General features: G+C 37.0%; 1 protein-coding gene across 4 annotated transcripts in view; it reads right to left on the bottom strand.

Annotated features, from left to right (window-relative positions):
• The window catches only part of LOC132121474 (actin filament-associated protein 1-like), a 57381-nt gene extending 31035 nt beyond the window's left edge, over positions 1-26346 (bottom strand). The window contains exon 1 of one of the 4 annotated variants that reach the window (XM_059530886.1): positions 26213-26346. In XM_059530886.1, the coding sequence (XP_059386869.1) occupies positions 26213-26234 (22 nt within the window). In that variant the 5' untranslated portion in view covers positions 26235-26346. Of the gene's footprint in view, positions 1-2633; positions 2993-26212 lie in introns of those variants that run through there. The other 3 variants (XM_059530885.1, XM_059530884.1, XM_059530887.1) reach the window with 3 other exon arrangements.
• Positions 26347-26614: the final 268 nt, after the last annotated feature.

Below are 26614 nucleotides of genomic sequence, written 5' to 3'. Positions count from 1 at the left end.
AGCAGAAAATGAAAAATCATAAAAAGAGGCAACCTAGAGACTACCTAGAATTTGCGAAGGGGAATCTCTGTTTTTTTTTTTTTTTTTTTGCAGTATATGTACACTACCGTTTTAAAGTTTGGAGTCAGTTTTTGTATTGGCTGATTGATTGTCAAAAATCCACTTCACTTAATAGTCACAAAATGGTTGGAATTCCTTTTTCTTAGAATGTTCCAAATTTGTCTTTAATTGTTTTGCCAAAGAGGCAAATACACTAATCTCTCCCCTCAGGGACAAAATGTAGAGACTAGAGAGCTATTAACTCTCTTACATAGTAGGGCAAGGGAGTATATCAAAGACTATAGAATTGCCAAGACGTGTAACTCGTATAGTTCTGAATGGGGCAAAATGCAATGCTCAATATGGCCGCTCAATCACAGGAAGCCACGCCTCCTGAATAAAAGAGCCAATCGCTAATCAGTAAAGTCAGCACATCACTTCAGCTGCCGTTAGAAGTCCCAGATTGCTATAGAAACAGTCAGATCTCTGATACGTGTGCTAAGGACTGTGCATGCCAACTGGCTGATCTATCCTGAAAAATAAGCTTTTTATAACGCTATTTGAGCAAAAGTAACAACATTTACGACACAGTTGTTGTCAGATCGATCAAATGTTTATCAATAAGCATCCCATTATTATTCTCAGTCAGAACACTGTATGTTAAAGGAGATCATTTTTATCTATTGTAAAGTTGCATTAATAAATTTAGCAGACAGATGTTCACATCGATTTTTAGTAAAGGAGGGATCTATAGCAGACAACACCACAAAAACATGATGATAATAATGCAATAACGTGTTCAGTATTATTTTTCTATAAACATATTGTACTAATTTTGACTTAGGCACTTTAGAAAATGTATTGTAAAATATTTATACAAAATACATGTATGTTAATCGTGGGTATTAAAGTGACTGGAAGATAAACAACAACAATAACAGATTATCCTAATGTAATATTTTGAATTTAACTAATATTTTGATTGTGTGCAAACAAATAACAATGAGATGGTTGTTTTGCTACAAGGTGCAGTTCTCATAACAGTAGACCTGCTGGTAAAAAAGTCAGGTTGGCTACAAGAAAAATAGCCAAAAAAAAGTAAACACACACACACAAACAGAAGTGAGAAAACGGAATATCAAGGGAAATGAAGAAACTAAAAGGGAAGTAAATGTGCCATTCAAGAGAGAAGCTTTATAATTATTTTGCACATCCAGAGATTTAGACTTGTTTTTAATGTGATGGCCATACAAATAATAGGGTTGGCTGTGGTTTAAAAACTTGATGTGGGTGTATAGCAGGGGTGTCCAAACTCAGTCCTGAGTTTAGCTCCAACCCCAATTGAACGCACCTGAAGCAGCTATTCAAGCTCTAGCGTCTTCGTCACCGGCACACACAAGCCTTTCTGTCAGAGCATCTGACGGGGTGGAAGCACTGTAAACTATACACAATGAAAGTTATCAAACTATAAACAAGGGCTGGACTGGGAAACAACTTCAGGCTGGGAAATCTCACACTCATCCAGGCCATTGTATACACCAGGGGTCTCCAAACTCTATCCTGGAGGGCCAGTGTCCTGTAGAGTTTAGCTCCAACTTGGCTCAACACATCTGCCTGGAAGTTTCTAGTAAGCTTATAAGGGACATGGTCTTTAACACAAACCCTAAACAGTGTGATTTGGACCCTGAAACAAAGCAAAGGGGTCTGACATTAACCTGACGAAGTCTTTTACTATAATGACAACTGGACAACAATCATTCAGAGTTAAAGTTTGACTGCTGCGACTGACCAATCAGAATCAAGCATTCCAGAGAGCCTAGTAATAATACTCAACAATACTGGCAAAACCACACTTGGCCTTTTACATACAAAAGTCCAAAGCCAATACTAAGCCCTGCACTCAGATAATGTTAAACCACTGTGGACAATAGGGCCCTGTCATATCCAACAGAGTGTAATCTGTGATGCACGTACGGGATACCCGACACCTGACAGCTGCAAGCCAACCAACCAATCACAAATTGCCCTACCGATCTATATCATGTTGTGTTTTTGAAAGTGCAAACTTCTGTGACAGAAAATAACAGGGCACCTGTATCGACCCAGAGTTATTATGAGTGACTGGAATAGCTCTTCCTCATACGTAAATTATTCTAGTGTGCTAATACTTATTTTAAAATATCATTTAAAACAATTAGATTTAATTAAATGCAAATCTGAACATTAATAATAACAAGCACTTTAAAATGTTATATAATAAATAAATAAACAAACAGCAAACAATAAGCAGTCCATGTCTCCCTTGCATCATCAATACAAGTTAATATAAGTAATATAAGTTACTGCCTCTTCACATTTCAAATTGCAACGGCTTTTCTAACTGACCTGACACTGAGAGAAAAGCTGAGAAGAAACGGAGAAAAACTGCCTCACGGGGTGAACTCATCTCTTCCCAGTAGCCTACGAGCCGGTAATGTCGCCTTTATTCTATAAATATTCGTTATATGGAATATAGTATTTTCTTACTTGCTGTGTCTGTAAAACTGACAAACTTGTTCAACATTAAAATCAACATGGAGATACTGGACACTCACCCCTCGAGGCGAAGAGTATGGGGTCGCTCCGCATCTTAAAGTCAAACGCATCTAACTCGGGGCAGGTAGAGATTACAGGCGTGTGTCCGACAGCTGCAGTGTTTCATTAAAATCCGCGCAACAGAGCTGTCTCTGTTTTCCCCGCTTTCTCCCGGTGAGAATCAGCAGCAGACCTCCTCCGCTCGCTACCGCCCGGCAATTTCTCGTTTCCTCTGAAAACTTCCCCTGAATCTCTCCTCGATCCTGACACTGAGCAGCTCTGTTCGCTTTCTGTTTATCGCGACCGCTGCTCCTTCGATGGGGAGCTACTTGGAGACTTAAAGTAAAATCTCTCACTTTCTTTCCATGTCTTGCTCGGCGAAAACCTCTTAGGACCTCCTTCCTCTCCAATTAGTTCCTTTCCCTATTTTCTCCGCCCTGTAGCCCCACTTCTCCAATTCCACAGCTGGATACAGCGCATGTGTGTGAAGTTCAGGATTCAGTCAGCACTCATTTTTCTCAGGCTCCTCATGTGCATGTTTCATTTACATTCACATTCACATTTAGTCATTTCGCAGACGCTTTTATCCAAAGCGACTTACAAATGAGGACAGTGGAAGCAATTAAAAACAACAAAAAGAGCAATGATATATAAGTGCTATAACAAGTCTCAGTTAGCTTAAACACAGTACACGTATCAAGGGCTTTTAATAATAGGCCTATAATAAATAAAAAGAAAACGGATAGAATAGAAAAAGAATAGAGCAAGTTAGTGTTAGAGGTCTTATATATATATATATATATATATATATATATATATATATATATATATATATATATATATATATAATATATATATATATATATATATAATTGTATAATACATGAAAAGAAAATAGAAAGCAAAAAGTTTAGAAAGGTAGTTTTTTTTAACCCTCTGAAGTCGATTAACGCGGATACGCGTTTTGAGTCATTTTCTCCTGATAACCCCGAAAAGAACTTAAATTACACTTTCAGTTTTAATCGTACAGATAAGAGCAATACATCAATCGAATCTGTAAAGGGTCTACTTTTTTGGATACAGACATAACAACAACAAAACTTTGTGCACTTATAAAATAAAGATAACAAACAAGGTGTGCTGTCTGCAGCCTTTGTCTGCGCTGATCTTTATTTACAAACACGTCATTAAAATGAACTGTAACTCCGTGAATACTCAACGAAAATACATGAGAGATATCTATAGAAAGCTTGACATGTCTACTTTTAAACTAAACAAGTGCCGCCGAAAACCGATATTCTGTGATAAAGTAATCCATATGAAAACAACGCCATGTCTGTTTTTCATGTCTCCCTTCATTATATCTAATGTGACCACGCCCCCGCGCTGAACGCGCTATTCAGATTCAAACTGAAGCGCGCGGCTTGAATACGCCCACACAGAAGAAAAAGCAGCGAGACTGTTCTTCAAGTTTTTATTTTACTGTTTGCTTCGCGATGAGAGGAATAAGACATTAATCACCCCAAAAAGATGTGATGTGGTTGAGGATTTGAGAAATGGATTTCCTCAGAAAAAAAGAATGAAGCACTTTATTCAGCAGAGATCATAAACATGAGTAAGTCTCTTTTTATTTATTTATATACTTGTACTAGTTTTCACATAACGTGTAAACATTTTACTAGTTAGACTTTTTCCAAAGACTTTTTCCAAACTAAAATTCCTGACTAAATATATAATCAAGTGAAACATTATGAAGTTTCAATATACTATACTATACCATTCAAAAGCTTGATGTAAATAACATAAATGTAACAAATAAATAACTGTAGGCTAACAAATGTAAAAACAATGCTGTTCTTTAATTTTATTCCCCCTAAAAAACCTATAAAATCTTCTCAGCTCTTTTCAACATTAATAATAATAATAATAATGATGATAATAATAACAACAATAAATGTTTTTTTGTAGAAAATAAGATTGTTAAAAGGATTTCTGAAGGATTGTGTGACTGGAGTATTGATGCCAAAAAATTAGTTTGAAAGTCAGCTTTGATTGTTCCTGATAAACTGTTTAACTGCTCCCCCAAGTGGATATTAAAGTATGTTGTGTGATAATTAAATATATTCTAAATAAACTACAAACATAAAATTATATAGATTTATTTTGTTCTCACATTCTTTCTTGTAACTCCTTCCTTTCAGTGGCACAGATGATTGAATGGCTCATTATGCAGCTCATTATGCAGCTCTTTGTCTTCTCAGGTGTAAATCACAATGATATTCATGATAGTTGACGCCTACTCGCATATGACTTTTACCAACAAAAAGTGTCTTAGAAAATGTTAATCAATATATTGTTTTCTGTAAGTGAGTAAACAAGATGATTTTCACATAATTTAGAAAAAAAAATTCTAGGCTACAAGCTCCAGTTCTCAAAAGTCCCGGGAACCAATGTTCTCTATGTGTTTTTTGCCTTTTTCAAGTGTTTTAACATTTTTAGTTTTTCACTAACCACGCATAATATTTTTTTTCTCAAAAACACAATCATGTACATACATGCATTTTACATATTATTATAGCCCAGTTTGTGCTGTTTACAGTGAGATTCGACTTTACCCATTTAGATATTTATAAGAAACTGAAAAATGCACAAATGTCAGGGCATGACAAAACTTCTCCAGGCCCCAAAAATACCCTTAGACTCCAGAGGGAGAAAATAGAAAAAGTTTAGAAAGGTAGTTCGATTTTTTTAAAGAATAGAATTAGAATAGTGAGTGCTAAAGTTAGAGGGTCAAATAAAGATGGAAGAGATGGGTTTTAAGCCGATTCTTGAAGATGGCTAAGGACTCAGTCTTAGGGCTTCAACAACTGAGAGCAAGGCAGTCAGTTGAATGTCCACTTCTGAAGCCAGATTGGCTGCTGTCAAGGAGGTTGTTCTGTGTGAGAAATGCAGAGACCTGGTTGAACGCATACCTTGGGGGTTCACATACCGACCATAAAGGCACATAACAACATTTGGAATTAGTGATTCTTAATCAAAGTATGAAATATTACTGAAATATGAAATTATTTTATACAAAAGGTTATTAATAATTGTTAAGAATTCAGTTATGCAGGGAGTATGGTCCTAAACATCCAAAATATAACAATAATTACAAGTCAGTATAAAGGTATGTCTGGATTGCAGAACAGTGCACACATTTATGGGTGGCCAAGTGAATTCACGTGTGTGTTAGCAGGATATTGTATCTGGACACTGATCCATGTATTTGGCCTCGGTGCAGAAACAACTATACACTCTGACATCATCCTGGGGAGAGAATCAAATTGATATGCAGACATTAAATCCACCCAAAGCCTGCAGCACAGCGGAAAGCAACAGTGTCGTTGACTAAGAGGTTTCAACACAATTGAACGCCTGCATTCCCCACAGTTTCAGTTTCAACACTATCGATTCAAACAAGTGAGTGTTTTAAGATAACACTTATCTATGTTCTGTTTGTTTAGGTCCTTTCCTGTATAACTTTATCAGTTGGGGTATAAATTGTGTATTTCACTGTCAACTGCTTCTCATATAAAGGTCATGACAAAGCCATGTTTATTATCCACTCACACGTAAAAAAAGGGGCACATGGCACAATTCAGACAATCTAGAGAGAGTTATGTGGAGGAGACAACAGAGAGACAATAAGGTTAGACTGCCACAGAACTGAATCCTTGAGGTCATTATAACAGCGTAATTCAATACAGTGCACACAATTCAATAGAGCTGCAAGCCATTTAAAAGAAAACTGTGAAACACTTAATTTCTGTCAAAAATCTCAAATATCAGCTTATTTTCAGCTAATTTGAAATACACAAACTGTGGGTAGTGACAAAGAAACAGAATGGAAAGAAATGGTATCTGTTGTAAACGACATTAAGCGTAAACTGCATCTAAACTTGATCTCTTTTTCCCAGCTCCAGACATGCCGTCAAAACAAAGCAATTCTGTGATACCCCTCTTATAGCGCTTGGCCCTCACATCACATGCTCAGGATGTTGGAAGCAGGGTGGAGGCCCCGTACTGACAAACTGGTAACTGTCAGGAGGGTAAGCTTTAAACAAACAGAACTCTAATGAAGCATTAAAGAGCCTGGTAGCCAGTGGAATGACTGTTTCTTCTGAGTTCCACTGCAGACCATTCATTACAGCAAAGGCTGTTTTGTCAGGGGCAACACATGACCTTTGAAGTGTATCTCACAGAATGTGCCTGTGTGTCATTCATCATCAGTGCTTATGTGTTTTCATGTCTCCAAGGAATGCAGCAACAATCTGTGTCCTGGTGAAACACCTCATTACTAAAGTGGTTGGCCTCATTGGCAAAATACACAAGCCAAATTCATATGCACAACACCTGCAAGACAACAGGATTTTTGATTACCAGAACTCAAAAGTAAATGGATTGAATTCCAGAGTCAAATTAATTAGAATGCTCTAGACACTGTTGTTTCTGTACTCTATTAATCAGAGTCCTGAATGAACAGTTTGACATTTATTTTTCATCCCAGAAATACTTGCAGGACTTGCTGAACCTTTATAATAGCTGTACAATGTTTTCTAAGTTTCTGGAATGTTGCCGAGTATTTTTGATTATCTGCAACCCTGCTACTCTCAGTATCCAAACAGCAGAGAAGTGACTAAGATTTCAAAAGACATTTGGCTTTGATCTTCTCCAATACACACACACACACACACATTTGTTGTTTTTGTGAAAAGTGGGGACATCCCATAGGCGTAATGGTTTTTATACTGTAGAAACTGTATATTCTATCGCCATTCACCAACCCTACGGCTGACCCTCTAACCCTAACCCTCACAGGAAGCATTTTTACTTTCTCAAAAACAACTCATTCTGTATGATTTATAAGCGTTTTGAAAAATGGGGACATGGGTTATGTCCTCATAAGTCACCCTCTCCTTGTAATACCTGTGTCATACCCATGTCATTATATAGAGTTGTGTCCTGATATTTCAAAAAAACAAGAGCACACACACACACACACACACACAGTCAAATCAAGCCAAAGCCTCCTTATGGAATTAACAAAGAGTAGACAGTCATGATTTAGGACCACAGGAGATTGATAAGACAGTTTGGGTCTTCCATGTTATCTCCTGTAATACTCCAAACTCGTAATATAAGTAAGATAAAACACCTTGTATACCGAAGTTGTTTATTTTGTATACCCTAGTGCCCGAAAGGAAACAGAGAGGTACACTGCAAACTGCAATGAAATATGAATTTGTGCCAGATTGCAGAGACTGTATGTAGCTACAGATCTTGCTGTTGTAAATACCTCAGTTGTGTTAAAACTCAAATAAATGAATTAAATGAACTGCGATGCATCCAATTAAAACAACATAAACAAGCAGTCAACATATATAATGGGAAAAGCAACCATCTCAGTGGCAAAAACCTTGTCTTCATTTTCACTGGTTGGTCTCCAGTTCTCCAGTTTGCAATTGTCCCCTGATAAGATGTTATCTAATGTACACATGTGGAAAATTAAATTAAATATGCACACACACACACACACACACACAGGCAGTAAATGTGAATAATGGAAACTTTCTGAGCTGTTAAACTGCAACCAAAACTGTGTACACAGCTCTGGAGAAATCGTCATCATCTTTATCACAAGCAGTCATTCTTCACAGACTCTCCATATGGCTATGAGGTAAAGGCCACTCTGCTCAGCTGCAGTTGCATAATTTGACATCGGAGTCATTTTATAGTGCAGAAAGCCTGGAAAGCTGTAGCACATATGGATGGGCAGTATGGAACACTGGCTGTGGTCCAGGGGAGGAAAGCCTTGATGAAAGGAAGACAGAGCAATGGTAAGGAGTATTTTAAACTAGGTCAGAATCAGAGTGAGCATGACTGTGTTTTGATGCACTGCTCACTCGTAATATCATGGCTGGGTTTCAGACATACATTAGTGCTGTGTTTGGGTTGGCCAGAGTCAGCTGGATAGTGCACTTCAAGTTAGTCCAGCAAAGAGTCTAAGTGTTACAAAATCTAATATTTTTGAACCGAGCTAAAGAAGACTGACATAAAAAAAAAATTTAAAAAAAAAACAGCTCATCCTACACAATACTCCGGACTACTGCAGATGAGGCCACATTATGTTCTTGCTTTCTATTTCCTTTACAATGATGTATGCTCAGTCAAGAGTAATCAATAAGCACAATTATATGAACATTAAAAGTTCATTTTTTTATCAAAGCAATACGTCAGGTTCTTAAAATGTACTGTACGTAGTTTAGTCTGAAATTGTAGTCAGATTTGTTAATTTATTTTCTCTCCAAGGGCTTCAGAGCAACCACTTCATTCATCATTCAGAACTAAAAGTTAAATTCAGTTCAGATGTATTTGAAATTGTCAAAGCACACTGAGTACCAAGTACAGTGTTGGCAAGGACAAGATGACCAAGAGAGTCCAACCTGGATCCATCCAAGTCCATTTGTTAGAATTTATGGGGTGGACAATGTTAAAGACCCATCTGCAAGTTATCACCTGAAACAAGCAGCTGCATGAAGCTCATTCTGTTTTTCTTTCTGTTGATATATACAGTATCCACTTTGCATTGATCCCTAACTCTGTTTTCCCAGAATAGTCAGATTCATTGTAATTTTTGCCTACTTTTACCCTTAAGTCCTCCTACTTTTTCAGTCCAATTATATTTGTTTCCATCCTCTTGTTTTTCTTGATACCAATTCTTGATAACATACACATGAACCTCCCCCAATCCCAGTCTCAAGTCCCAGCTGCTATAGTCAGGGTGCCTCTTTAACTCCAACTAGGGATGGGACGGTATGAAAATTTAATATCACGATTATAGTGACTAAAATTATCAAGATTATCAATATTATCACGGTTTTGTTGAAACGAGAGGAAAGTGTTCAAAAATAGTTGATGCTCACACTGAAAACATTTCAGCAAGTTTTATATTTAATAATCAACAAACAACTAATAAAACAAGCAACTCTATGCACTTAATTTAAAGAAAGATTAAATTCTGTGGCATTTCCTTCCTTACAATGAAAAGTGTAGAAGCATAGAAAAGCATAGAAAAGTCACTGACTTTCGCCATTCCTTCTCGAAAAAAAACAAAAAAAAACATTGTGCGCTGCGCTTGCTTCAGACTGTTGCTGGCTGGACATGATTTAATAGTGAGTTATTAAAACCGCGATAATCAAACACGGTTTTAATGATAATTCATTTTTAAACGATATTACTAACCTTCAGCACATTTTATCACGGTTATCAATAAAACCGGTTATCGTCCCATCCCTAACTCCAACTGTCCACAGCAAACAGTCAGATGGATGGATAGATAGATGTATGAAGGAGAGGATGGCCCAGCAGGACTACAAGTCACAACCATCTATAAACCCTCAACGCACACACCTCCTTCTGTCAGACTACCCCACCTCTTTGAGGCTCAGTCCACCATCTGGCCAGACTGAAACTGCAGACATGTTGCTTATGGCTGGCTGGCCCAGTGGGGGGAGGAGACCCAATTAAGAAAGTAATCTGTATGTAAAATGTATGATCCCCCAATCCCCAATCTGTTTTTTTTTCCCAATGCGTTTTTATCTGGTTCTCCCTGGATTGCTAAACACAGCAATCTAATACAAATCATCTCAATGTATAGCGGACATCACACAGTCCTTCATTTCCTCAGATCCAGGCACTTTCAATCAGATGATCTTGATAAATGTTTCAGCCAAACTCGGCCAGAACCACAACATTGATTTTCATCAGACCTCAGGGAGGAAGTCCACCCCCAGAGATCCGACAGTATGTATTTGTGCAGAGTACTAATTTAGGATCAGATTTTCACATTGTTTACTGGGGAGGGGTTAAAGCCAAGGAGTGCTAAGGAGCAGCTCTGATCCAGAGATAGCATTCCTGATATGTGATCTTGTTCATATAAGAGAGAAAATTAGAAAATATACAATACTGACATGGCCATTGAGATATGAAAGCTCATTCATTTTATCTGTTAAATTACAGTTGTTAAGATGAGTCACATAAATATAATTTGTGTCCATAATGTTAATTCTGACCCTAAGTCGACACACAGATCAGGACTATAACCATCATAGACATAGCAGGGGACAGTAGCTATGTTTCTCGGGTTCTGTATGCAGTAACTGGGGATTGGGCACTGCACATATGCTGACGTTTTGTTCAGAATAAATGTAATGGACATGTAAATTAATATGTGAATTGCAAAGATTGCAAAGTTTAGGGTTTATATAAACCGACCTTTCAGAATCTGAAATAGGGTTGGATTCATTGGACTGACAAAATAGTGATGTAATGGAAACCTACCAAATGACTGCACAAAAGAAAGGTAGGCTACTGAGAGTATGCAAGGCCAAAGGGAAGGTGAAAGAATGTTTGTGAAAGGGAAGGGAGTAGACAGATTGAAAGCATAAGAATGTGGAAGACTTGCACTTCACCTGGAAGACACAAATTACCAAACCTCGCCCCTAGTCAGGGAGAAGGCCAATGAGCTTTCAACATCCAGCAGTCCCTCAATTATTAACACTGATCTGTGTCATCTATGTTGAACTTCAACACTAATAAAAACATGGATTGATGGAAAAATCATGGTTCTGTTGTGATAGTCTAGTCGTAGATATACTATTTTTCACTCTGTAACACTGATTTAAAAATCAAACATTTCAAATCTCCATGGGCAAAGACCACTGTTGCGTTTTTCTTCTATTATTTTTTTTATATTATGTTTTATGTTTCTTTTTCTGTTCTGTTGTTGTGTTGTTTCATGTAATGTAGCATGTAAATACAGCATATCATTCCAGTGTATCAGTTCTGTATTTTGTAAACTTGGTAAAATTATACTCATCATTCTCTGTGAAGATAGCATAGGAGGTGGAGGCTTTGTGTGCAGCAATGGCAGTACTGGAAAGGACTATTGAGGAGAGACTGGTGATGGAAAGAGCATTCAATAGAAACATCTGCAAAGCTTCAAGTGTAAAAGTGATGAATGACAGCACCAACAAACAATTACCATACACTGAAAGAAAAGAGAGAGGGTGCTGAGCGTTTATAAAATCACACAGACTCACTCACAATAAAATATTCACTCATATAAAAGCCATATATCATAACTCATATATCCACCAAAATGGAAACGAAGGCAGCACAATATGGAGAAAAATGTAACCTTTGGGTCAGACTCTCTAACCATTAAGCCATGACTGCCCCATCTAACATGTATATATCCTTTTCTCCTCATCTCTGAAACCTTTATGTATTAATGTTTTAAAGGGGTCATATGATGTTGCTAAAAAGAATATTATTTGGTGTATTTGGTGTTTATGCAGTTTAAGCTAAAAAAAAAAAACACATTATTTTCCATATAATGTACATTGTTGTTTCTCCTCTATGCCCTGCCTTTCCGAAACACGTAGACTTTTACAAAGCTCATCGTTCTAAAAAGCGAGGTGTGCTGGGATTGGCCAGCTATCCAGTGCGTTGTGATTGGCTGAATACCTCAGGGGTGTGACGGAAATGTTATGTCCCCTTAACACTGTGATGCCATCTCCCAGCAGCATGAGCATCCAGTAGGGACATAATTACTGATTATGTCCCTACTGTCTTTTTACACGTTGTGTTGCATAACATAATGTAAACATAAAACCATATCTGCATTTGTGATCAGAGAAACAACAAGCGCCACTCTACACTGTTCAAAACTCGCATTTGAATCATCATTGGCAAATTATTTAAATATAAAATATATAAATAAATATATATAAAATATCTGTGAGCCAGAAGTGCCAGACTGTCCTTGCAAAGTTTGAACTGCCCTACTTAATAGAAACAGCCTTTGTGCCACAGACGCATTGTAGGCTACTGGTTCAAGAAACAGTCCTCATCCTCCATAAAATGTGCAGCTCATATCTGAATATTTCGGTTGAACTGTTCTGGAAGAGTGTTGTAAATAAGCGTAACCACTGATTTCTAGTTGTGTCCTCTTTTGGAAAAAGTAGTTTTGATTTCACAGTGAAAGACTCAGCGACTCCACAACATGGTGGCGATGGCAACAGCAAGAATAAAAGTTATGCCTTTTTTCTTTGATTGAATATTTGGGCTGCGTTATACAAATATTTCCATATCGTGACGTAGACGTGGGGGCATGTTAGGTTAGTGGTTAACTTTTATAAAGAATATCTTTTTGGATTTGAGACTTTAGTCTTTGCAGCTTTACAGATCTTTATGCACCAAAAGCTTGTAACACTCCAAAGAGAACGGAAAAATTAAAATAACATCATATGACATAAAATGTCATAACCATTTACTCACTTGGCTTTCAAATCCAATCCTGCTGTTAGCTAGACCATGTATATGAGGGTATTTATCATCTAAAGCAGCAAATGCCTGGGTAGTTTAATCCCAAAAAGAATGCCATGATCTTACCACTCACACCTCACATACACTTACACCTACACAAACATACACATTCAAACACTGGCAATGGTCCTCTTCAGAATTTAATCTGGATCTAATAAACCACCTGCACCAACCACCAACACAAGATAAAGCATCAAACACTGAAGACTGCTATCTTTGGAACAGGAGAATTTCATCTACAGAAGTGTCATGTACAGGTGACACTACTACAGTGAAAGCAGCTTGGCTGTACTAGAACACACGGTCTGAGGAACAACTACGGGCCAGATTCATGAAACATTCTTAAAAATACAATTGCTGCTTATTTTATTACTTAAGAAAACCACTTTCTCACGAACCAAAGCAAACCAAACTTTCACACAAACAGACTAAAAGCAGATGAAAAAGCTGTACTGTGAAAGCACGCTAAGCTTGAAGTTTCAGTATGTCTAGCCTCTGGGCTTTGTGTGGGTGTGTCAAGGATGTAATACAGGAAAAGAGAGCAAGTATTCCCATAAATCATAACTTGACATTGACCTTAATGTACAAATTATTTAAAAGGACAGGTCTGGAGGCCTTAGAACACATCTCTGTGTCCTTAAAAAAGTTTGTAATGAGGAGCACTTCACGAGTTTGCCTTACAGATAACAAAGCAAGAGGAATAGTATGCGTATTTAGCATGCTGTCTGAGGAGAGGGCTCCGATCTGCACGTGCTCTTCCCGTCACTTTAAAAATCATACTCAGCTACTAAAAATAAATTGGAATTGGTGGAAAGTGGGTTACAATAACATGAAAAGGTGGGAAAGCATAAAAAGTAAATAGGTGTGTGACTTTGTTTGTGCACGCAAGCATACTGCCTGAACATTGAAATATATTCTCTCAAAGACTGACTCACTTTTACTCCATTTCTGACCCGCCACAGGAAGTGACAATCTATTAGTTACTGTCACTTTCCCCACGGACTACAGAGTGTTTCCTACATCAAGTGGGCCCCTTCTGTTTCCATCACATTGTTGTTGGTATTTTATGCAGTCCAGTAAATGTGTGTGAGTGGTCTTTAATACCTGTCTCTATTTATCTGGCAAATTAAAATGAATGCATGAAATAGGTAAGGACAGGCACAACATAGCAAGCCAAGTGGCAGAGAGAAAAGAAGTTACTGTAAAATGATGAGAGTTGCCTCAAAGCTTAAAATACCACTGCTTATAAATACACCTGTAGGATCAATAACCCAAAAACACAGATGGTGCTTGTTTTCAGAACAGAAAGAATTTGGCCAAAGGCAGAAGGTTTTATGTACATCAGCTGTTTTGTATAAGATAGTAGAGATACAAATTCAACAGGAAATAGAGATTGCCTACATTTACCACAAGATCTGTTTGAACCAGTATTTTTTAGCATTATCCACTTACACTAGAGAGATCTTTGCACACTACTGTTTCAGACATGATTACATATATGCTTGCAGATTTTCTATTTGATTATTGGTGCAATTTTGAGGAGATTGTAAGGTATGGGTCAGTCAAACAGAAAATCTCAGCAATGACACATCACTATAGGTTATTCTTAAAAGCTACAAACAATTATAGCTCACAGTGCATTCATTATTCATGCTAAGAGTTCTAGCATCTGTTTGTTAGCCATAAAACAAGTCTTTGCAAAAAGACCTTACCTTGGCTGCGACAACACACCCTAAACACAAAATGCTTAAGCAGAGTTTCCACCAAGCGAATAACACCAACCATATCAATCTAATCAAATCCCACTCCGCTTGTGACATGGTCACGAGTGTTAAAGGGTACATAACATACACAGTTTCACCTAATCTCATGTTAATCTTGAGTACCTATAGAGTAGTACTGCATCCTTCATATATCCAAAAAGTCTTCAGTTTTATCATATTTATAAAAGAAAAATACAGCTTTCCGATTCTCTCAGGAAAAAGCCGAGCTCCTGGAGGCGTGCGGTGGGCGGAGCTATAATACTGATGTTTCGTGTTGTTTCCATTAACATATATTCCCTTATGTGCTGATTTCCAATAAAAGACATAAATCTGATGCAATTGTACTTACATGAATGGGGTCTTTAATCACTGGGATCGCTCCATGTTTTAATAGCCAACGATGTGCAAATCCAGCGTCGACTTGGGCCTTGTTTATAAAACATTCTTCACTCAAATGACCAGAACACATAAAGGCACTTGATACACTCAGAAATTCTCAGTCATTTTTCTAAATTATTTTTTAAAACTTTGGCCAGGTTTAGCATGAGAATCCATCTCTTTAACACAGTGAACAACTCTGAATACATGAAACACCATTGTACCCCCCCCCCCCCCTTTAAGAACCACAGCAACTTTCATCTTCTGTATCTCTGCCACAATTTCCACACTTTCCTCACTAGTTTCCATTTTTCCCTTTCTCACTGTCGACCTCATGCACAAATAGCAAACCATGTAATAATGAAAGAATATGGAAATGACAGTAAACCACTATTCATTTCAACTGATTTAGAGAATATTCAGTAATGAAAGCAGGAGAAAGAGGAAACTATAGATTACTAAAGCTTTCTAAATAAAATGAGGCATTAGGTTTCTCAGAGAGTGACTCAGAGGTTTTGAGTTCAGCTTGGTTTACAACACAGACACTCTGAGTCTGTACACTATACACTACACACATACAGAAATACATACACACATACACTCAAAGGGGCAATTTGAAGTACAAGCACCTTCTTTGTGAACACAAACACACTTGAGAGTGCTGAGTTCAACAAAAAGAAAAAGAGCCAAGTTACATCTTCCCTCTGGCTATGTCTCGATATGAAACCCTAATGGGAAAACCTCCAAAGCTGAAGAAGAGCCAAAAGGCATGCAACACAACTTTTTCATGTTTTACTTTAAAGATCTGCCACTCCAGTCCGGTCATGTTACAGAGCTGCAGGCAGTATGGGTAACTGACGGCTCTGGAGAGACGTCTCACACAGCTGTTTGTGTAAATATACAGTGTTACTTCTGAACTTGTGCATATTTATTATAATAATTATTAATATATGTTTTCTCATCTACCTTGCACAACCTACAAATTCATGTAGGCTATCATTTTAATCAATAAACTTCATACTGCATTTGAGAATTTGTATGGACAAAGGTTTGAGTAGTGAAAAATGAGTCATCCCAGAAGAGAAATATTTTTAAAGATGCAGTATGTAATAGTGACAGCTAGTGGTTGAAATGGGTACTGCAGTCCAAATTCAAAATACTGGATAGAGTTGTTTGTTCCACCCCCTCCTCTTCAAACTCAATGCTTGCAAATGTTGCCAGATTGAGGACACACAACAAGTCTAACACTCTAAGTTGATTTGTTGATGAAGCCACATTTTTAATATACCTCTGGAGGCTTTTTAGGTCGGGTAGAATCTGCGATCTCTGACCCAGTTTGTTTGCTGGCTTCCATTGCTGCAATACATGTTTTCCACATTCTGGCAACCAGGGATGTTGAAGTACCTTATGGTAAATTGGCAGTGGGAGGAATCACACAGACCAAAACAAAAACAGACATTCCGGCACAGAACGCAGTAGAATAACTGGCTGTAGCATTGTTTTTTTCGGCGAAACAATTATGTCAATTTAGCATTTTTCTGAAATATTTGCAAAAATAATATATTTTTGTGCTTTAGTACAGTCAAAAATTACATATAAGTATTACTATAAGTCGCACCTGAGTATAAGTCGCATCAGTCCAAAATTACGTCATGATGAGAAAAAAAACATATATGGACTATGACAGTCAGGGGATCCGGCAAGATGGCGGCGTGAATAGTTAGAGGTTTCGAGCTCTCAGCAACAAAATCTTTTCTAAGGAGAGCAATTAACGTAGCTATCAGCAAAATTGTGTACATTTTGGTTTGTAAAATATATTTTTCAACTTGAAACATGCCCAAACCTGCACAAAAGATAACCAGTGAGTCAGGAAAAACTGATTCACACGTGCTTGCTAATAACGACCATGGCTACGAAAGTGGTTTGATTCGAGACAAGCATATGGCAGAAGATGAAGACGAATTTCTGCCATTCCCTGTAACTCCGACTAAACCTCCACTTGCGAAAAAGCCAACTTTTACCAACGTGAAAACAGGAAATTCTAATAGAGCCAGAGGCTACCAATAAGAATGTGCGAGAAGAGGCTATCCATGTGTGCCAAAAGTTGCTTCCACATGAAGCCGCGAAACTACCAGATGCTATAGATGTCGCTCACCGACTGGGTACCAACCGCGTTAACGAGACGGGGCCCCGTGCAACAATCATTCTGTGGAGGCGGAGGCATGGTTTAGCGAAGTCTGCAGTGGGAGAGAGAATTGGGAGACGAACAGTGAGTGAGCGGGCTGGACGGAAATAATCAACACCTGTCTTTTGTTTCAGTAATTGGCGTGGAGAGAGTATTTAACGCCAGGAGAAGCAGGTGTAGAGAGAGAGAGACCCACTGCTGACGAGCGTGAACGCCAGAGCTGAGAATCGCCAAAAAAGTTCTTTTTCTGTTTGCTAAACATTTTAGGGCTGATTTTTGTTTTGTACAAGAAGCACACTCTACAACAGAGGATAGCAAATTTTGGACTTCACAATGGGGTAATTCCGTATGGTGTTCTCACGGGTCTGAGCACTCGGCTGGAGTGATTACCTTAAAGAATAGATTTAATGGAGATGTTTTGCAAACACAATGTGATCCTGCAGGGCATTTTATCTGCCATGTAATTAAGTATATTGATAATATATTAATCCTGGGTAATTTATACGGGTATAATAACTATCAAGATAATAATATTCTTTTTGAATCCATAGAAAATATATTTATTGGTTGGTTAAATAAATATCCAAATGCCACTGTATTAGTTGGCGGAGACTTTAATATCGTATTGGATGGAACAATTGATAAATAGCCACCAGGTCGATCTAACATAAATAACAGTAATCTTAGAAATTTCATGGATAAATTCGATCTCATAGATATTTGGCGAGTCAAATTTCCACATAATAAGTCTATTTACCTGGAGCAATAAAACAGGGTCCAGTCAGTCCAGAATTGACTTTTGGTTAGTGTCTGAGAACTTTAATATAGATAATGTAGTAGTTGATATTGCTCCTACCCCATTAACAGACCATAAAGCTATAAGTATTAATATTAAATTATCTAATACAAGTTGTTTCAATAATGGGGCATACTGGAAACTCAACAATTCATTGTTAATGTATGATGAGGTAAAAAGAGAGGTATCTAGATTGATATGCCAATACTGGGATAAAGCTAACAAGGAAAATTATTTTTGCTCAAATTGGTAACTTCTGAAATTTGAGGTCACTAAATATTTAAGGAAATTTGGCAGCCGATTAGCAAAATATAAAAGAGCTGAAGAAACCGCCATTATTGTTGAAATTACTAAATTGACAAATAATTGTCTAGACAGCTTATTAAATGAAGAAAAAATATTGTTATCTGATCTGCAAATCAAACTAGATGAACTTTATAGAAGGAAAGCTGAAGGTGCGTTTGTTCGATCAAGGAGACGTTGGCTTGAGGAAGGCGAGCAAAATTCACAATACTTCTTTAATTTGGAGAGACACCATATTAATAATAACTTAAGTAAATTAAATGTGAATGGGATTGTTACAAAAGACCACAAACTAATTTCTAATTACTGCTGTGAATTTTATAAGAAAATGTATACTTCTAATTACTCTCCATCTATATCTGATGCTTTTTTTAGCTCTATAGAGGTGAAAACTATTGACAAAAATGAAAGAGAATTTTTGTGCCATGCATATCTCTGTTGAGGAAGTGATAAAGACAATTAATAATTTGAAAAATAATAAATCTCCAGGCACGGACGGCTTGACTGGAAAATTTTATAAGCTATTTGCAGATGATTTGGCCCCTTTTTTCCTAAAAATGTTTAATGAAAGTGTTAATAATCACTGTCTTCCTCCCACCTTAACTCAAGGGTTAATCACATTAATTCCCAAACCAAAAAGGGATCTATTTTCTCTTGATAATTGGCGTCCAATTAGTTTACTCAACAATGATTATAAACTATTTGCCCTGATCTTTGCTAAAAGACTGAAATCTGTGCTAGATTCAATTATAGAAGAAACACAATCTGGATTCATGAGAAATAGGCATATTACAAACAATATAAGATTAGTGTTAGATATTTTGGATTATACAGAATTTAATATAATGGTTTTATTTCATGGTTTTAATGGTTTTAATAATGGTTTTTTTCTTTTTCTTGATTTTTGTAAGGCTTTTGACTCCGTAGAGCATCAGTTTCTTTTTAAATCTCTCATAAAATTTGGTTTTGGAAATTTCTTTACTAATGCAATTAAAACCCTTTATAAGAATTGTAACAGTTCAATTAAATTGTTTGGTGGTACTTCTAGTAGATTTAATTTGTCTAGAGGGATCAGACAGGGTTGCCCTGTTTCTCCATATTTATTTTTGATAATTACTCAACTTCTAGCAAATCATATTAAATCCACCACAATTAAAGGTATGTCTTTTATTGATAGAGAACTTATTATAACGCAATTAGCTGATGATACCACCCTTTTTCTCCTAAATGAAAACCAAATCCCAGTCGCAATTAATGTAATAGAGGAGTTTTCTAAAGCATCTGGTGTCTATTTAAATGTAAAGAAGTGTGAGCTTATGGCGTTTAAAGAATGTTCAGTGGCATCTTATTGTAACATTCCAGTCAAAACAGAAGTCAAATACCTAGGAATTATAGTAAATAAGAATCAACAGAACAGAAGTTTATTAAATTTTAATCCTGTTATTCAAAATACTCAAAGGAAATTAAATCAGTGGCTTTCAAGAGATTTATCATTAAAAGGAAGAGTTTTGATTTCCAAAGCAGAAGTTATATCCCAGCTAACTTATACAGCTATGGCTCTTCACGTTGATAATAAAATTTCAAAGGAGATTGATAAGGTGCTCTTTAATTTTGTTTGGAAAAATAGGATACATTATATAAGGAAAACTATTTTAATGAATTCATATGATAATGGTGGCCTCAACTTCCTGGACTTTACTACACTAAACAATACATTTAAAGTCAACTGGATTAGACAATTTGTTAAATATCCAACCTCTATTTGGAATATTATTCCCTTTCATCTTTTATCCAATCTAGGTGGCATAATTTTTCTGCATTTCATCGACAAGATTTTCTGTCGTGGAATTTGATTTTCAAACACAACTTTTCACCACACCATTACATTATTTGGAATAATAAGGACATATTATATGAACAAAAGTCTATTTTCTTAGAAAATTGGTTTCAAAATAATATTGTTTTGGTAGATCAACTATTTAATTCGGAAAGCCTTCTTTTTACATACGAGGAATTCTTAAAAAAAATTAATATACCCATAACACCAAAGGAATTTTTGGTGCTATTTCTTCTAAAATATGTATGTTGTTTACACAGCAAAAAAGAGTTAACTATGAGCAACTTCAATGCCTTTCTGCAAATCACTCCCCGATAGGTAAAATATGTTTCTCCTGTTATAATTATAATAGATCAATAAGAGCCCTTTTCCAGAAGGATGCTGTTTCGAAGCCAAATGTAATTGCATATTGGAGTAAATTTGTGAATGATGTTGACTGGAAAAAAGTCTGGCTTCTGCCCAATCGATATCTTTTAACAAATAAGGTGAAAGAAGTATCCTTTAAACTTCTTCACAGAATATACCCTGCTAAACATTATTTAATTAAATTTAAAAAGGATATTGATGTTGTTAGTAGAGCCCGACCGATATGGATTTTTGGGGGCCGATGCCGATGCCGATATTAACTCGAAAAGAGCCGATTTATAAGCCGATATTTTGATTTTAAAAATAATCTGGATATTAGACCCATTTCCTATAAACTGCATTTACACAACATTCAATAGCAAAATATCTGCCTGTTCTATGTATGTGGGCTGTATAAACCATTTTCCAGAATGGACTATGTTAAAAAAAAAAGCCTTAGATTACAGTCTCAATGACTAAACAATTGCACATCAAAAGTATATATTTTTTAATGATCAAAAAACAGTCTGGTTTTAAACATTTAACACTTTTACTTTCTTCCAGTTGAAGCTGGTTTTAACAGTCTAGTCTGTGTGTGTACTGTAAATAAATTATAATACTAAAGTTAAAGTATTTGCAGAAGTAGTCCCACACTTTGCTGCTACAGCATTCACCTTTTTCAGCCATCTGTAGGCAGAAAGAAAGACGGAGAAAGAATAAGCATGTGTATTAATAATATCACCATGTATCATTACTCATGTCATCATTAGAATTATAATAATAATAAACTGGGATCTCCTACATAGGCAAAAATGAGAAATATATATATATTTTTTTTATTTGTCAAGCAATAGGTATTACCTACTTATATTTAACAATATTATTTCAACATTTTCCTGTTATGTCTGTAAAGCTGCTTTGAAACAATATGTAAAAAAAAGCGCTTGTTCAGCTCACATTTATTTACATGTCCCCTCTGGTTTAATCATTTCTGACGCACCTACTGTAGTTACTGTAACTACACTATATTTGCTCTCACAGACACATTCACAACAGACCCGTATATCTTCTCCTCTTCTCTTTGTGCAGTCTGAATCAAAACATCGTCTTGCCTACTATTACCGGAAGATTACGGAATCAATTCGAAGTTGAATGGTTAACGTTAGTGTCATGAACACACCGCTGTCAATTTTGAGAAGAACCACCTTCAAACAATTTAATAGCAAGCATTTAAGGGGCCTGCTAAAAAGGAAGCTATTAGCGTTAGAGTAACGTAACCAGCCTGAATTCACCAAATTGTTCTCTGGACCTGAGGGTAGCCTCTTCTTCCTTGCTTCTCTCTTAATTTTCATCAGCAGGACTAGCGCTATCGCTCGCTTCTTACAACGGGACAGATACATGTTTGCTGCTGACCGAAAGGAGGAGGAACAGACTATGAAAGAGCTCCCGCTAAACGTTTTTAAAACTCCGCCTATGCCATAGCGCAGCGCAAATCGCGTTGTATCTGAAGGGCAACGCTGAGCCCAGCGGCAAGCGCCGTGCATACCGCGTACTGTGTGAAAGGCCCAATTACGCGGTCATTATGTGGGAAACACACCGCAATAGAATAAGAATAAGTTAAACGCTAACGTTATAGTTTGACCTCCTATTAACGTTCGCGCTCTTCCACTGATAAACATGGTATTAGCTTTGTGGCTAATCTAATATAGCAATGCATTAGTGGCTGTAAGTGATGTTACAGAATATTTAGAAGTAATAATGATAGGACCGTTAGCTAGAACTACCACACAGTTTTTATATACAGGGTATGAACTAAATCTACAATAATTTCACATGACGAACGACAGACTCACCGTCAAAACAGTTGATCGCTTTCTTCTGTAGTGGACTTCTGGCGCTGTTGTTAACTCTGGAGCTGCAGAGCTCCCTCTGGTGGGCACACTATGCAACACTCATAACATGAGTGAAGCATGAGACTCTGTTTCTCATGTTTCATCGGCCGTTATAAATGCCGATGCCGATTTAAATGCAATTAGCTTATATCGGCCGATAATATCGGCCGGCCGATATATCGGTCGGGCTCTAGTTGTTAGCTGTAGCTTTTGCAAGCAGAAGCCAGAGACAGCTGTTCATTTATTTTGGCACTGCCCTTTTGTGTCTTTTTTCTGGAAGAATGTGCTTGATTTTATTGTTAGATATGTTGATGGAGATTTCATTTGAGAATGGAAAGATGTTCTTTTAGGTATTACTTTAAACTCCAAAGATAAACAGACCTGCATTTATTTATTTTATTTTTATTTTATTTTAATGGCAAAATTTCATATACATAAATGTACATTTTCAGGTAAAAAACATGTTTTATAGCATTTAAAAATGAGGTGAAATACTATATTGATTCTATATTACCCTCAAGGAAACAAAAAGCTATTCAAATTTTGCAAGCATGTACACTTCTTAATGTATTCCTATAATTTTGTTTACATCTCCCCCTAGCATTCTTTTCTTGTATTGTTACTGTATGTTTTATATGATTGTGTAATTCTGTGCAATGCACTGGACTATAAGTCGCATTTATTTAGAACCAAGAGAAAACATTACCGTCTACAGACGCGAGAGGGCGCTCTGTGTTTTCAGTGTGGTCTACAGGAGCACTGAGCAGCATAGAGCGCGCACTCGCGGCTGTAGACGGTTATTTTTTCTCTTGGTTCATGTCTCTTAGTTCATTTCTCTTGGTTCATGTCAAATTAATTTTGATAAGTAAGTCGCACCTGACTATAAGTCGCAGGACCAGCCAAACTATGAAAAAAAGTGCGACTTATAATCCAGAAAATAGGGTATAGCACATTCAAATGTGCATATCTGCTAAAAGTGAGAAAAAGTGTATATCTACTAAAAGTAAATGTGAGACTTCAGATTTATAAGCCACTTTAGGTGAATAATGCTAGCCACACACTTGAACCCTCTCCAATCCCAAATCGTAAATTTTAAACATGTTTGATATTTACAACTGAAAGATGTTGCATGCTTTCATGAAAACGGGGTTTCATAACAGACAGCTTTTTGTTCATCTAAAATAACAGCATTTAAGTTAAAAATGACCATGTCCACTCTTAAATAGAAAATAAGAATAAAAAGTAACACAGAAAAGTCAGAAAACATATTTTGATCTCACGGGGTCGTTAAGACAGAGTCACTGGTCTTTATGTGTTTTCAAAGGGCTTTTTCAGCTCACATAAACAAAACTGAAATAAAGTAAAAAAGGTTTAATAAGACCAAGACGAGAGAGCTTAACTGGTTGTGCATAGTGCTTGCAACTTTAAGGTCATGGGTTTGACTCCAGGCATTTGCCATGAAGTGTGCTTATTGCAAAAATGTAACGATGCATATTACATTTCCTTATCTTTTTATTGCATCAGTAGTGACTAAAAGTGTTCTTAATGCATTTCAAGTCTTTTTATAACAAAACACAACTTTCCATTGGAATCAGTGTGAGAGGTCAGAAAATGGTTTGGTATTGAGTGAGACAGACAGAAAGTAACAGCAGCTGTTCATAGCTATATGTGACACACACTCAAACAATTAAACTACAGTACTGTACATACTGCATCCTGAGGCAGACTAATATAAACCCAATGGAGACTTGTCTTTGAAAACTGACTGCTGCACAATCAGCTAGACTATAACCACAAGAAGAGGAAACAGGCAACTATAAAAGAGGAAACTGTACCGTACATTATCTCTACATTTTCCCTATCATTCAAAGCAATGATTAGAAGATAATGAACGTCCAATAAATATCTGTACGACTGCTTTTTTCTCCTGCAAATTAAGCAAGATCAGTCATCCATCTTCATCAATGGCCTTTCTCACACAGATGCTGCAACAATGCAAGTCCAGATGTGCACTAGTAATGATGTCACTGCATCAGCAGTCAGACTTTTGACCACATACAGACCAGTCATCAAGCTATCAGGAAAAATATCAAACTCCCACCATGCAACACTCAGCTATACTGGCATTTAGCCCTTGAATGACCTCACTTTGTGTGGTTACGAAATTGTTTTGAAATAAAGTGTAAATGAACAAGTTCATACACGCTATGCTGCTGTAATAAGGGAGCAACTCACTTGCGTTTTCACTTTAAATGGAATAAAATGAACCTAATTCTGAAAAAAAAGGTGTTAAATGGTCCATGGTTTACAAAGGTGTTCATTCTCTGCCAGATCGATATAAAACTGCCAGTAACATCAGCATTTACTTAAGAATCGAAGGAAATATTATTTTTAAAGGGAGGGACTCAATAAATAAAAGGTAGTTTGTTTCTACTCCGGATAGGAAGCAAAACATCCTGAATTGAACCTCCTGTTTTTATGATACAAACTGTGGTAAAAGTTCAGCCAAAAGCATAAGAAAAGGTCAGGTTAGACTCCATTTTACCAGATGGTCCTTGGCTCAAAGTGCTTGATCACACCCATCTAAACTCTACACTGGCTACTGATCAAAGATGCTGAGCATTGTCCACATGCCAATCTTTGTTTTTCCAAATGATTGTATTTCTAGCCAAGGAGTTCAAGGACTGTGTTTGGCCAAACCCAACCTGTTCCACTCGATTCTTTCTTATTTTCTTCACCTGGTCTGATTGTTTTGAGACAGTCTAGACAATGAGATATGAGACATGGCCACTTTGGTGGCTTTTTACGCTTTGTTCTTTTTTCTCTCATCTCAGAGCCAGAGTCAGTAAAGCAAACAATACCCAGGATGACGGTTCTTGTCCGCTCCATTGTCAGTTATTCCTGGAGGAAAACTAAACAGGAGATGGAAACACCTTCACATGGTCCCAAACTATTTTTATAAATAAACATTCCAAGAACTTGCCAAAAAATTAAGAAAATATCAGTAACAAAGTTGCAACAAAAAATAAATCAATACATAAAAAACGGTAATATAGGGTAAATATAACACTAAAATCTTAGACATAGGGATGGAATTATGATGTTGACAGTGTCAACTATCCTTCATCCTTACATAAACTACAAAAACATAATCAAGCTTCCCTTTCCCGGTGGTTTAAGAGTCACCTCATTGCATTGTATCAAATTAATTCAATTTGTTCTTCATAATTTAGCTTTTCGCCTCTCTCACCCCCTCCTCCCTCTGCATATAGAGACTGGGGGGCTCGAGACGCCAGCTGATCCCACCAGGCTCGTGCTATTCAACAAGAGCCCCCCACGAGCGGTGCACATTCATCAGGATGCCTCGTGCTTCTTTGTGTTCAGCCTCAGCTCCAAAACAAAAAAAGGTTTGATGGCAGCTCCAAAAAATTACAAATATTAAAAATGCAGCGCGACTTCACAGCTGTTTTATATATTAGCATTTTGAAATAATAAACATTGGAAAGCAAGCCCATCACTCTGAATTGTCCTCTGAGCAGCGCGTCCTTATTGAACCTCAATAATGTGTTGAAATCGACAAATTTAGGAAACGTTTCATGGATGGTCAAGACTGCTTCACTACGCATCAATAGAGACAAGTGTCTGATAATTTTAACAGTGACATCTTACCTTGTCTGTTATTTTCCGTCATAACCTTATCGCAAGATGACGGTCCTGCCCTATAACCCGTGTGCTTGATAACGGCCACCTCTCTTGTTTCTCTAGCTGGCCCCGCGTGAGCTTCTTCAGATTCATATCTGCGCTCCTGGGAGCGCTCACGCTGTCAAATCAGCCCGAGATTGACAACCGTGTCAGCCAATCCGGCAGCGCGCTACTAAAAATCTACCCAATAGCAGAACCGGTCATATTTACTGTAGATCGAGGAGTGTTGGAAGACAAAGTTTCAACGTCTGTTTCGTTTGTTTATATGACAAACGTAGGAGACTCTTTTTTTTTTGTCTGATTCAGAATCTTAAAAGAAAGAAGAAAAGCTGAACGGAAAAATGTAAGTAACTTTATTAAGATTGATAT

Source organism: Carassius carassius, chromosome 39 (assembly GCF_963082965.1).
Source record: "Carassius carassius chromosome 39, fCarCar2.1, whole genome shotgun sequence".
NCBI classification, from domain to species: Eukaryota; Metazoa; Chordata; class Actinopteri; order Cypriniformes; family Cyprinidae; genus Carassius; species Carassius carassius.
The sequence above is the reverse complement of the archived record's forward strand: the minus strand, read 5'-3'. Positions and strand labels throughout refer to the sequence as shown.